Source organism: Nyctereutes procyonoides, unplaced genomic scaffold, assembly GCF_905146905.1.
Source record: "Nyctereutes procyonoides isolate TBG_1078 unplaced genomic scaffold, NYPRO_anot_genome, whole genome shotgun sequence".
Taxonomy (NCBI): Eukaryota; Metazoa; Chordata; class Mammalia; order Carnivora; family Canidae; genus Nyctereutes; species Nyctereutes procyonoides.
In genome coordinates this window covers 253,473-266,744 of record NW_026575126.1, presented here as the reverse complement: position 1 = coordinate 266,744, position 13,272 = coordinate 253,473, and the positions used below count along the sequence as shown (strand labels likewise).

The 13,272-nt window shown below is 66.5% G+C and overlaps 1 protein-coding gene and 1 long non-coding RNA gene across 3 annotated transcripts in view; one reads left to right on the top strand and one right to left on the bottom strand.

Moving 5' to 3' along the window:
• Positions 1 to 13,272, top strand: part of GNG12 (G protein subunit gamma 12) — an 82,242-nt gene that overhangs the window by 63,654 nt on the left and 5,316 nt on the right. For both annotated transcript variants that reach the window (XM_055339616.1, XM_055339617.1), the window contains one exon: positions 12,928 to 13,046. In XM_055339616.1, coding sequence (XP_055195591.1) covers positions 12,954 to 13,046 — 93 coding nt within the window. In that variant the 5' untranslated portion in view covers positions 12,928 to 12,953. The remainder of the gene's footprint in view (positions 1 to 12,927; positions 13,047 to 13,272) is intronic.
• Positions 6,832 to 12,921, bottom strand: LOC129519245 (uncharacterized). Its single transcript, XR_008666385.1, has 3 exons — positions 8,288 to 12,921; positions 7,950 to 8,110; positions 6,832 to 7,817 (listed from the first exon to the last, which is right to left on the bottom strand). It is a non-coding gene; the product is annotated as an uncharacterized LOC129519245 (long non-coding RNA).

The window sequence follows — 13,272 nt, the reverse complement described above, 5'->3', positions numbered from 1 at the left end:
ACTAGGCGTGAATCTAACTCTCTGCGTAGACGGCCCTGGAGCAGGCTCCTCCGTCGAAGGCATAGGTGTAGACGCCCCCTCTGGGAGGCCATCCCTGTGCCTGGGCGCCCACACGCCCCTCTGCTCTGTGACCTCCCAGCGTAGCCACGGCCCCGACGACATCCAGCAGGCTTTGTCGCCTGTGTGACGCCAGCCCGCCCTCGCTGCCCCGTCCCTGGCCCCGGCACGCAGCAGCTGTCTGAGACACGCCGCCTGCATCACAGTCCTGCTGGTCCCCGTGTGGCGAGTCTGTTGCGCCCTGATGGTCAGTGGGCAGGAGGCTGCAGAGACGCCTGCCCTCCCGCAGGGCCCGGAATTAAGGCGGCCTTCGGGGACTTACGCCGGCAAGACCCCCAGCGCAGTGAGGGGAGGGCTGCCCAGGGGTCACCGGAGGGACGGGATCTCACAGCAGGAGAGCTCGGCCCAGAATTGTGATCCTGGCCTGACTATTAGTGGAAACGACGCCACAGGCCCCCGTCTGAGTACAGGATGCGCTCGTGGGAGGCAGGACGTCGCCCCGAGTCTGCAAGGGACACAGTTGATGTTTACTGAGCATTGTCCAGGGACGGATCTGCTGGGCCCGAGGTCGCTGCACAGGCGGGTCCGGGAGGCCTTCGAGGCGCAGCACAGCCCAGCGAGCCGTCTCACTCACCTCCCCTTGCTGAGGCCACGCGCTCCCCCCGGACCCTGCTGTACCTCACATGGCCACACCCCGAAGCACCGGATCCCAGGGAGGCCTGCCCCGAGCAGGAGAGCAAGCCTACAAGGTCCTCTGTGTCCTTGAGCGTGACGAGCACAGGTCACCATGGAGGTTGCCCTGTGAGGGCAGGGGTGGGGGTGACGAGCACGGGTCATCCTGGAGCGTGGTCCTGAGCTGTGTGGCCGGGACCGAGCCAGGTCACCCGCCCATGGCTGCCTGGCGTCAGGGTGGGTCGTAGGTGGTGCCAGCAGCACCTTCTCCTGGGGCGGGGTGGGGGGCAGGCGAGGGGAGCGGGATTGCCGGAGCCCCTCCAAGGGTGTGGCCCATCCAGGGAGGGCAAGTGCCCGAGAGGAAGGTTCTGGCAGGTGCAAGGCGGGGCCGAGGCTGCCCTGCAGGTGTGCGGCAGGTGCAGGTGCGCAGCCACACGGAGGCGTGGAGCCCGAGGCCTGAGGCCCAGGAGAGGCCCAGGAGAGGCAGGAGCTGGAGACGCTGGGGGGCAGCGCGGGACGGTGGGGAGGCCGGGGCACACAGGTCAAGTGTGCAGGGTCCCCTGAGGGAGCCCCGTGACCCCCGCCCAGGGTCTCCACTGTGGCTGCACTGCAGGCCCGAGTGGGTGTCAGGAGCTGGGCCCGGAGCGCAGGCCGCGGGGCCCCTGTGGAGGCAGAGCTGAGAGCACGATGCTCCCTGCGTGGCTGCCGGGAGTCCCCGCCGGGCGGGACCGGGAGCTGCCAGCCAAGCGGGTGTCAGCCCCGTTCCAAGCGGCCCCCAGACAGGGGGGCCTGTGCCCTGTGCTCCCTGTGCTCCCCATGCGCCCTGTGCTCCCCTTGTGCCCCATGCGGCTCGTGCTCCCCGTGCTCCCCGCCCCACTGCCCACGGCCCTGCCGAGGCCTCTGGGCCCGTGGAGGCAGCCTGGCCTCGCCTGCGACCACCCTGCCATCTAAGGAGCGTCCTCCCCAGGAGCCTGTGCACCTGGGCCGTGGCCCAGGACGCTTCCCTCATGTCTCCTCCGCTGGTGGCCCCGCGGGGGGAGCAGTGGGCGGTTCCGGGGCACAGACAGGCTTTCAGGGTGTCCGGCGGGAGGAGCTGCCGGGAGGAGCGCCGCTGAGCAGCCGGTGCTTCTGGGGAGCCTGTGCTCCTTCTGACGGCATCTTCCCAGGTCCCTGGTTCCTGAGCTCCTCACGGCCCTTGGTGGCCGTTCCCATGGCGGCCGGGCGTCGGCGGTCAGGGCCGGCCCTGAGGAGCTTGGCCCACTGCTCAGCCTCTCTGCAGCTCCCTGGGGCACCCATCCTGCACATGAGGAAACTGAGGCTGGGCCGCAGTTGGCGGGGTGTGCGAGGTCCGTTGAGTAGCAAGAGCGGGAGCCTCAGCTCTGTCCCAGCAGCTCCCTCTGCCCCCGCGTGTGAGCCTCCGCACAGCTCCTGGGACTGGGTCGCAAGTGCACCTGCAGGCCCCGCGGCAAAGCAGCCTGCGCATCCGGGCTCCCCGCGGCTCTCCCCTCACCCCGGGGCCGCCAGGGACTTAGCCTCCCCTGCCTTGGCCCTGGTGGCTGCAGGTCCTGGTGCAGCGGGGACCTCTCCCCTCCCCTCATCTCCCTCCCCTGCTCCTCCCCCTCCCCTCCTGTCCTCTCCACTTCCTTCCCCCTCCCCCCTCCTCTCTGTACTGCCCTCCTCTGCCTCCTCCCCCCTCCCCTGTCCCTCTCCTCTCCTTCCCCCCTACTCTCCTCCCTACCTCCTCCCCTCCCCTGGACTCGCTGGGCCCTCTGTCTGGTGGCCCAGATAGCAGCTTGGGCTGGGCTCAAGGTTGGCAGGCACACCTCCTGGGACGGGGGACAGCTATCTGGCGTCGCCACATGCTCAAGGGCGGCCCCGGGCCGAGGCTGCAGGAGCGGTGCTGCTGAGGAAGGAGCACAAGCTCGAGCTGAGGCGAGAAGCTGCCCTTGCAAACCCCCGGGGGCCCTGAGCTCCGGACGGGAGACACTTGCTGAGCGGACGGGAGACACTTGCTGAGCGCTGCGCCCTCAGAGTCACCGCTGCCCTCTGACCCTGCAGCGGAGAGGCCCTCCCAGGGGACCGGGTGCCGGCCGGGGGCTCTGGGGACTGCAGATTGGCCCTCGGCGCTGCTCTCCCGGCACCTGCCGGCCTCAGCCGCCCTCAGTGGGCCGGTGTCCCGGGGTCAGGGTCCTCCCTCAGGGCAGGTGCCCGGGGTCAGGGTCCTCCTCCCTCCAGGGCAGGTGTGTCTGGGCTCCAGCGTCATCACCGTATCCAGGGTGCATGTGTCCGGGGCCCCGGTGGCATCACCGTATCCGTGGTGTGCGTGTCCGGGCCCGGGCGTCCTCACCATGTCGTGTGCTCCGTCAAGGGCTGTTCCCTGCTGTGCCGTCGCCTGCGCAGTCCCCACGTGGGGCCCTTGTGGGTGGTGTGGCCCCAACACCTCAAGGCGTGGCCTTGGCAGACACACCCCGGGGCTGTCCCCCCACCCTGCCCGCGGCTTTCAAGGGGCACGTCGACTAGCGCGGGATTCTGGAAGGCTCGTGGGCCCAGGGCGGCGGGGTCGTTGCATCAAGGAGCCGGGAGGGCGCAGGCCTGTCTCTGGGGGCAGAAGGACGGCCCGTCGGGGGCACGGCCCTGCTCCCAGCCACCCCCCGGCTCGCGGGACAGCCCGATTCTGGAGGCGGCTTTGCGGTCATGTAGGCTCCTGGGCGGCGGCTGCCTGGCAGATGGGCAGCTGGGGGGGACCAGGCTCGGCAAGGCCCCCACTGCCCTCCCCGTGGCACATGGTCCCTCCTTGGGTGTCAGGGGCACGGGGCACAAGGTGTGGGGTCTGGAGACACGGGATGAAGGCTGTTTGCGAGGGGAGGCGGAGAAGCGGGTCCAGAGCAGGGCCCTGCGTCCAGGAGGGGAGTCGGGGGCAGGCAGGGTGCGTGGGGGTCCTGCGACCGTCGGGGCCTGCCCTGTGCCAGCCCTGGAGGCAGATGGCGGGGAAACGGGCAGAGGCACCCAGGACAGCCGCGCTCAGAGGACGCAGGCGGCAGGCTGGAGACCGAGACGTCCCCGGGGACAGCTGGGGACGGGGTGGGGAGGACTGTCCCGCGGCGTCGGTGCCAGATCAGGGGCCTGTTGCGAGTTCTCTGGCTTTGCCTGGAATCCTGACGTTCCACGGAAGCGCCTTCCCACCCGACGGTCGTGTTCGGGGGCGTGTGTCGCGTGGTGCCTCCGCCAACGGGCGGCACGGAGCCCTTGCACAGGGTAGCGGAGCCAGAGATGCGCGTCCTCTGACGTCCTTCCCCAGAACCTTCTGGCTGAAGGCGAGCTCGCCGTCGTTGGGGGCGGGCTGCACCTTTACACGCCGCAGACGCTGCAGGGGCACACGCCTGGGGGCACAGCGTCCTGCCCCCTCCCAGTTAGGGGCTTGCACACGCGTAACGTCCCCGGCTCCAGGAGCTGCCCGCGCCGACCGCCCTCCCGCCACACGCATCGTCCCTGCAGGGCCCCGGTGCAGCCCGCGCCGCACCCGCACCCGCCGTGGTCGCGGTTCACCCACGTGGGCGTCGGGAGCCTAAGCCAGCGCATGGGACAGCTCTGAGGCTGGGAAAGGAAGGACGTGGAGCCCGGGAAGCAGGAAGAGACCAATGAGCAGACTCCAGCAGGTAATAGAGCAGACAGACCGACGGTTGCCAGAGGCAAGTGGGGGGGTGGCGGGAGATGCAGGCACCCGGGTGTGGGGGGGTGGAGGGCACGGCGCAGGGGACACAGGCCGTGACCCCGCCAGAGCCTGTGCGGGGACACGCGCGGCCTGCAGACCGGCCGAAGCTACGGCTGCTCCTGAAACCAGCGGGCGCCCCGTGCCAGCCACGTCCCAACTCTGAAATCAGAAGGGAAAGGAACAGAAACGGAGCACCCGTGTGGTTCTCCCTGTTTAGGGCCGGGGCGGCCGAGGCCCAGGAGGAGGACAGGAGCAGAGCTCACGGGGAGGCCGGCCCCATGCCCGGGTTGCCCCACTGCGCCCAGAGCCCTGCGGGACCTGCCCGGGTGCGCTCCTGTGGGCGGCTTGGGCAGGAGGCCTGCAGGCGGGCGCCCACGAGGGGTGGCTCGGGCTCCTGGAGGGCAGCGGACGAGGAGCCGGCCTCCAGGCGCCCTGCGGCTCCTGCCTCCACTCGGTCCACCTGTGAAGTCAGCTGTGCTCCGCGTCGGAGACACCGGCATTACCGGGGCCTCACGTCCCAGGCGGAAGCAAGGAAGCACGTGTGGTTACTGAAAGCCGAAGAGGGGAAGCTCCCGACAGGCCGCGAGGAGACAGGAGTCTTCCCACGCGAGCGCCCCGAGGACCTGTGCTAGCACCGGCTCAGCCTCTGGAACTCCTGCTGGGCCACAGGCAGCTCCGTGCGTGCGGTGTCCTGCGGTCCCCCTCCCGAGCGTGACCCCGGCTTCATTAAGGGCCAGGAAGGGTCAAGGGGCTTTACGAGGAAGCGTCTGCACAGGGGAGAGGTGTCCATGTTGCCGGTGAACGGTGATTTGCTCGGGAGCGTCAGCCACGCCCCGGGCACCGCGGGGAGCAGCGCCTCCCCTCCAGCTCAGGCCCCGACCCGCACAGGCCGGGGCGCCCGGGGTACCCGTTTCCTTCCCATTACTTCACCGTATCCGTGCCGACGGGGAGGAGTCACCAGGCCAGGGGCCGGGCAGGAGCTGCTCTGGAAGCCAGGGGTCGCGGCGACCTCAACCCAAGGCCCGCCGCCGCCCCTGCCCTAAGGACGGGGGAGGACTGCACGCACCGGGGCTGAGTTTGGGGACCGCGCCCCAGACACGGACGCCGTTGTGTAGTGTTGGGTCATGGCCCGCAGATGCTCAGTGAGGCTCCCTATGGACACGCACTTGGAGCCCAAGCTGAACGCTGAGCTGCTCCGACTCAGCCTCTTGGTGCAGCAGATACTGCATCTGGGGAAGGAGCACGTGAAGCCCTTTTGTGATGTGACACGATCCCCATACATGGGGCTCGGGCCCTCTCCACCCACCTGAGTCACCGCAGACCCTTGAGTCACCATTTCTTTGGGAAAGAATTTCAGGCCGTCACCTGCTGCCGGCGGGCGGGGGGGGGGGTGACTTCCTCCACTTAACAGGCCTGACCTGGCGGAGGAAGTGCTGGATGCCGAGGGCCCGCGTCTCCACCCTTTAATGACAGCTCATCTCCTCGTGGAAATCGCCATCGTGTACGGACCGTGAGGTCCTAGGATCATAGGGCCTTACTTTTACTTTTAATTCTTGAAATTCTCAAGCACGCGCCAAGGAAGAAGGGATCCCGCGTGCCCGTCCCCGACGCCGCGGCCAGGCCTGCTCACCATCCTCTCGCCCTCTCTCTGCCCAGCTAGTGTCCGTCGCCGAGGACTGGCCGCACCTCGGACGTCCTGCACCCGGAATCAATGGCGCCTGCGCCCGAGCCTGGCTTCCTTTGCTCCGTGTGACGCCTGCAGGTTGGCGCACGAGGTCTGCGTGCGGCTCTGCTTGGTGGCCCTTTGTCCCCAACCTGTGGGCAGGCTCCTGGGCTGAGCCGCTGGCCGCCCGCCCCCCTGCGTCTCCTCCCCTGTACCTGCCGGGCCTCATCCCAGAGCTCCGGCCTCAGCCCCGGCCCTCGGGCCCTCGTAACCCCCCACCCCCGCGGCCATGGCGCCCCTTGCTTGCTCACCCTTCTCCTCCTCTGCTGTTCTCTCACCTTCCCTGTGCCTGGTGCTGCTGCTCAGAAACCCTTGGGCCCTCCCCCCTCACAGGACGGTCGGCACAAGCCCAGGGCTGCCCCTCGGGACTCGCCCTCCAGCCCGCACCCCCCCCCAGCACCTATACCCAGTGCCACCCCTCGAGACCCGCCTGCCCCCCCAGCACCTGTACCCAGTGCCACCCCCTCGGTACCTGCCATGCGGCCCAGCATCCCATACCCAGTGCTGCCCCCTTGGGACCCCCCGTGCACCCATCCCCCCAGCACCCATACCCAGTGCGTGGTCTCAAGAATTAGGGGGAGGGACGTGCAGCGCCCAGGGCCATGAGGGCGTCACTCACCGAAGACAGGGCCTCGGAAAGAGGGTGGGCGCAGGCAGCGGGCGTCGCCGGCTCCTCCGGGGTCCTGGTGAAGCAGCAGCGCTCTGTGTGCGGGATCTTCAGCAGCTTCCCTCTGAGGCTGGGAGTTGTGGGTCATGGAGCCGGAGCCTCGTCTGTCCATGAAGGCCCTCGGGTCAGGCAGGCGCCCAGGACCCAACGTAGGCTCTTCGGTTTCCTCGTGCCAACAGCCCCACCCGAGGGACCCGCGTCGTCCCGTCCCAGCTCAGACGCACACGCCTGAGTCTGGAGAAGTGACGGCAGCGGGTCACAGCAGGGACGAGCCAGGCACCGCCGGACCTGACGGTCGCAGCCCCAACCACGCCGCTGCCTCTGTCCTGCGGGACGGAGCCCCCGAAAACCGAGTCCGAGGAAGGAACAGGAGCCGTAGAAAGGCTCCTCAGGGGACAAGGACAGGATGGGCCAGCGGCACCAAGAGGAGGCACTTCCCAGAAGGAAGGGCTGCTCGGAAACCGCCTAACCCTGTGCAGCGGGGAGCCCGCGGGGCCGTCAGCGCTGACGTCGGGTGCTTGGCCCTGCAAGTCCGGGTCGTGGGAGCAGTCGGCAGTTCCCCGGCCTCGTTCACAGCGTTGAAGGCTGAGTATGGGTGGGAAGAGCCGTTCTTTCACGTGGACGTGTTTTAATTCCTGAGCAAACGCACACATGGGTAGAACCACCAGGCAAGACTGAGCATCGTATTGGCGTTTCTCTCCAAACTGACTCGGAATCACCGAGGAAGCTTTTTGGGTTGTTTTTCAGATTTTATTTGTTTATTTGAGAGAGAGCACGAGGAGGGCTGAAGGAGAAGCAGCTCCCGCTGAGCAGGGAGCCCGACACGAGGCTCGAACCCAGGACCCCAGGGTCACGACCTGAGCAGAAGGCAGATGCTTCACCAGCGGAGCCCCCTGGGCACCCCACGTGGGAAGGCTTAACACGGACTCCTGGTCCTGCCACAGACGACTGGATCAGACTTTTTCTTATAACAGGTGCCCCAGATGCTGCAGACACACAGGGGAGATAGGAACCCTCTACTCAGGCTCTGCAGCTGCCTCCGGGTTTATTAGCCAGACGGGCTCACTTCCGTGGCTTCCTGCAGCTTCCCGGGGACGTGGGGTCATCCTGTGTCTTACCTAGAACCAGTTCTCCTTCCCTCGGGCCTTCTCCCAAGGCCGCTGGACCCGGCCGCTGTGGCTGAGCCGTGACGACCTCGTGCCTGAGCAGCAGGCCCCGTGTGGAGTGCTCCCTGCCGCCTCCCGGTCCTCCGCGTGTTCCTGACGGTCAGAGGCAGGCCCTGCAGGCGGTGAAGAGGACGGCCCCGGGAGTCAGGGGGCCCCGGTCTACCCCACCACGGGCATCGGCACGGCCTTTGGCAAGACCCCTGTGACCTGCGTCTCCTCTGTGAAACCGAAACGGGAACAGAGCTCCTCTCTGAGGGGATTAAATGAAAGGATCCACGGAATTTGCTTACTGCGTACATGGGGGTAGTCGTCAGGAATCATCGTGACAGCAGCATCGCCGTCCAGGGTCGTCATCAGGACTCGACGTGTGCGTGGGCAGCAGGCGGCATGAGCTCCTCCACGGTCCCGGTGGGGCTGCGAGCGTCTGCAGGTGTAAAACCTGCTACCTGGTTGCTCCTCAGGGGTTTTATTATTTGACAGGGAGGGAGGGAGAAGCAGGCTCCGCAGCAGGGGCCCCCCGGGGCTGCATCCCAGGACCCCGGGGCCGTGCCTGGAGCTAAAGGCCAAGGCTCCACCGCGGAGCCCCCGGAGAACGACCCTGAGAGGACTTTGAGGTCTTGAGAGACGGTTGTTTGCTGTCCTCCCTGTGCCGACCCTGGGCCCACAGAGCCCGGCAACAGCGCCGCTCGCCCAGCGCCCACCCTTCCCCGCCCCGCCCCTCGCTTCCCCCTTGGCCTGGCCCTTGTTCCTTGTGCCCTTTGCTCTCGAAGCCGCGCGGAGGGCAGGACGTGCCGTTCACAGGCCATGCTTGCTCTTGCAGCCGCGGGCTGTGCTCGCAGGCAGGAGGCAGCGTCGGGTCCCACGTCCCTGTTGTCAACTCTCAGGCTCCGGGGCGTTGGGCAGAAACAGCGAGGTCACCCCGCAGCAGCCTGACATCCTGCAGCCGTCGGCGTCCCTTCACAACAAGCACAATGTGCTTCACAGGGGCCAGGGAGCTTGTGCAACCAGCGCGGGGGCTGCAGGGGCTGCGGGGGCTGCAGGGGCAGGGGCAGGGGCTGCGGGGGCAGGGGCAGGGGCTGCGGGGGCAGGGGCTGACTTCCAGCAAGAGCACGGCCAGGCCTGGAGCAGCAGGGCGCCGGGAATCCCGAGGCTGCTGCACCTACTTTGTCAGCACCCTGAGCTCTTGACGGACGCCAGGATGCCCCTGCCCCCCAGTCCCCAGGGCACAGCCTGCCTTCATCCCGAGGGCACAGCCCCCCCAGGTCCCCCCTCCCCAGGGCACAGCCAACGGTGAGCTAGGCCCGAAGTCCTGGCTGTTCCTTGCGCTGCCCAGATCCCGACGCGTGCACCCCTGGGGACCCCTAGTTGGGGGAGAGCCTCGGTGCCTCAGTTGGCCTGAGCTGCCGTCACAAAGCCCCACAGACCCGAGAGGCTGCAAGGCCAGATTTGTCCGGGAGGTGAGCCGTCTGCAGTCAGGCAGCGACAGGGCCCGTGCCCACAGTCTTCTCGTGAGGATCCGGTTCGGATGGGATCGGCGCCCAGCCTACTGAGCTCATCCCACAGAATCGTACCCCTAAAATCCCTGTCTCCAAAGGCAGCTGGGTTGCTGGGGGTTAGAACCTCGATGTGTCACCGTGGGGGAGGCACGCTGGAGCTGATGACGGGGGGGGGGGCGGTGTTGTCTGCGCAGCGCTGGGCTCGGGGCACAGCAGGGGAGGGCGGGGTAGCCCGGTGCTGGGTGCAAGGTGCTGGGTGCTGGGCTGCGGGGTGCTGAGAGCCCATCCAGGGGACGTGACCAGAGGACGTAGGTGCTCACGCTCAGCACAAGCAGTCTTTGCATTTATTGCTCTCGCACGCTCGTTTTATCTGATGCTCTCAACAGCCCTTTGAAATAGAGAAGTACTATTATCCCCGTTTTCCCCATGAGAAATCTGAGGCTTAAGTAGGTCATGAGTCCCTCCCCGGGGCCCCGGCGCTCGGTGGTGGCAAGGGCAGGAGTGAGCTCCGGTCCCGACCTAGGCCGTGGGACAGGTTACGCTGGAGGGACGCGCAGGTGTGCCGGCAAATGTCAAAACAGCAGCAGCCACGCGGATCCAGCCCGGTTCTGCAAGATTTTCTCATTTTTCCAGAAATCTTTCTTCATCTTAAAGTGATATATCTTTCAAGTTAAAACACACACACGTGTGCACACCTGCATGCACACATGCATATGCACGCACAGAGACACATGGACACACGTGTACACATGCACACACGCACGTGCACACGCATGTGCACACATGCAGACGCGCACCACGCACACCTATACATGCACGCACATGGACACATGCCCACACGTGTACACACATGCACATGCGCACACACGTGTATGTGTGCACACCTGCACATACACACACGTACATGTACACACATGCACGTGCACGGACACACATATATGCACGTGTGCACACATGCACGTGCACGCGCTTGCATTAACCCTGTGCAGGGCCCAACCAAACACGTCTGCCCTCAGCCTGTAGGCTCTGGCTGAAGCTAAGTGTGCACGGGGTGAAATGTGTGTTCCTGGACGGCTCACGGACCCAGTCTCCGGCCGTGTTAGAAAGATGCCGCTGCCGGATCGGGTTGCCGTGCGTGAATCCTCGTCTGCCAGGGAACCTCGGGACCCGCGATCATTAAATAGCCGTGTGCACGGGGCACAGCCCTGTGCCCACACTCCTGGTGGCGCTCCAGCCACCCCGTGAGGTAGGGCTGCTGCCTGCACCCCTGCCACAGACAGAGGGACGACGAGGACAGGGAGGTGTTGACGGCCGAAGCGGAGTGACAAGGTCGTGGAGTTTTTATGGGGTCCGTGCAGACCTTTGCGCCTCTGGGGCAGGGACAGCGCTAGTGGCCCGGGGTCTCCAAACACTGACCTCAGCCCTGCCTCCCCGCGACACCCAGAACATGTTGCTCAGCTCGTGGAAAGGACAGGGGACGTCTGCTGTTCAGGGCACTAGACGAACAGACACTTTCCGCAGCAGAAGGGGCGTTGCACAGACGCCGGGCACTCAGCAAGCCCAGGACTCCAGGTCGTCGGTGTCAGGGTCACCCTCGCCCCGAGTGTGAGTCCGATGAACGGAGGCTGCACCCTTCCCTGGGCGGTGGAGCGTGGCTGCTGCGGGGAGAGGCCTACAGGCTGGTTCTGGGCTTAGGAGCCGCGTGAGCCAGGAGCCAGCGTCTTGAATTTCGGGGGGCCTCATCCCTAAGGTGAGGACGAAACCGTAATCCACCCTTCAGGGCAGGGCGCGGCTTCACGGCCCCTGCACACGAAGGCAGCATGTGCACCGGAGCCTCCGTGCAGACGCCAGGCGGTCATTGCCTCGGAAGCTCTTCTCCAAGAAGAGAGCGAGCCTGTTATCCAGCTGGTGGCCCGAACCCCCAGGGAAGAGCAGAGCACCCCCTCGGGAGGCCCAGACGGGGCGTGGCACACAGGCCGGGAGGAAGTGCTCTGCGGGACCCCCCCCCACAGGTATTCCTGCGAGGGAGCCTGACAGTGAGCGGTTTGCTCAGAGCCACGCGGGGGACGGGGTGGCCCCAGCCGGTGCCTGGGAGGTGGAGCAGCGGCAGGACAGCTGCCTCGGGCCTGGGAGCCCGCGTGCCCTGGAGGCAAGGAGGGTGCTGCGCTGTTCTCCCGCCACAGGGACATTAGAGTCCTCAGGCTGCAGCCCGGGAGGCAGGCCCTGCCCAGGGGAATCCCACTCACATTCTGGAGGCGGGGCCAGTGCTCAGAGCTCGGCCTGGGGGGGGGGGCGGGGTGAGCTGTGGGAGGAGGGCAGGGTGGCACCGGGGGCCCAGGGGTGGATGTGGCCACCGAGAAGCCGGGGGCGTTGGGGCTCCAGGGGGCAGGACGTGGCTGCCGTCGGGGGGCGAGGGGGTGGCCTCCCGTCTTGCAGCCTCTGTGGCCCCAGCTCACAACCCTCCTGTGGCCTCGGGAGTGCAGGATCAGCCCAGGTCCCCGCCGGCGCCTGGGGCACAGACACTGAGTCCAGCTGGTGGGGGAGGCCCCTTGCGTCCACCTGATCCCGCAGGTCCTCAGGCCGCCACCCTGAGGTCTGGCCGGCTCCCATCCCCCAGACACGGGGGCACCCGCCCCCACCAGCCTGCCTGTGGCACCCACCCCTGGACGGGCTCATGGCCCCGGAGGTCCCCTCGAGCCCTTCCCAGGTGGCTGGGGACAGAGCAGGAGAGCAGCGTGACCCCAGGGCCCAGGCCGCAGAGGAGCGTCGTCAGCCACAGCCCCAATGGGGCCAGGCTCCTAGTGCCCGAGGAGGCCACTAGAGGGGGGCGGGGGGAGTTGGGTTAGAATTCCCAGCCACTCCACGGATCCCCTTCGACGTTGGCGTGGACGCAGGGCGTCCATCACCGACAGTCTGAGCGGAAAGGTCCCCACTTTTTCTTGAACACACACTTCCCCATCGGCCTAGCATTCCTCACACAGCTGCAAACCTCGATAGCGTCTAAAAACGCACCCTTTGTGCAGTTCCGCAGAGGTGCCCTCCCTCGCCGCTCCCTGGTGCCGGGGCTTGAATCCACGTAGTAGTTGGGTGAAGGAGCCAAAATGAGATAAAAGTCAAACCCTCCGTTAAGGTGCAGAGCAGGGATATTAGACCACGGGTAACGGGGCCTGGCTTGCAGACGCTCGCAGCCGCCGCAGGCCCCTAACTACCCCAGATGTTTGTGTTTCCTCTTAGAAGATTCTAGAAGAGGCTCCGTCATGCCGTATGTTGGGGTGCATGGATTAGATGCCTTGTGCTGCAAGATTCATGGAGGAGCTCCTGGGGGAGGGCCTTCTAGCAACTACCCCCAGAGCCCGCGACGACTGGGGAGGTGCACCCTTTCCCCCTTGGAAACGGAGGCTTTGGGACCGTCTAAACAGTTGTGGTCTTTTCAGGTTTCAGGTAGAAACAAGAGTTGAAGATGTCCAGCAAAACAGCAAGCACCAACAACATCGCCCAGGCACGGAGGACGGTGCAACAGCTGAGGATGGAAGCCTCCATCGAGAGAATAAAGGTGAGAAGCCGGCGGGGACGAGGCCCCTCTGCTCTGCAGACGCTGGGCCACGTTTCAGGGAAGGTAATGCCCCATAGGGCAGCTTGGGCTCGGGATCCTCCCAGGCCAAGCGGGGAGTCTCCCAAAGCTCTGGGCAGCCAAAGGGTCGGAGTTAAGCTTGTTGGGACGGAAAAACCTAAAACCCAGGACGGGCACCTGCCTTCCCTGAACGAGCACCGTCAGGTCC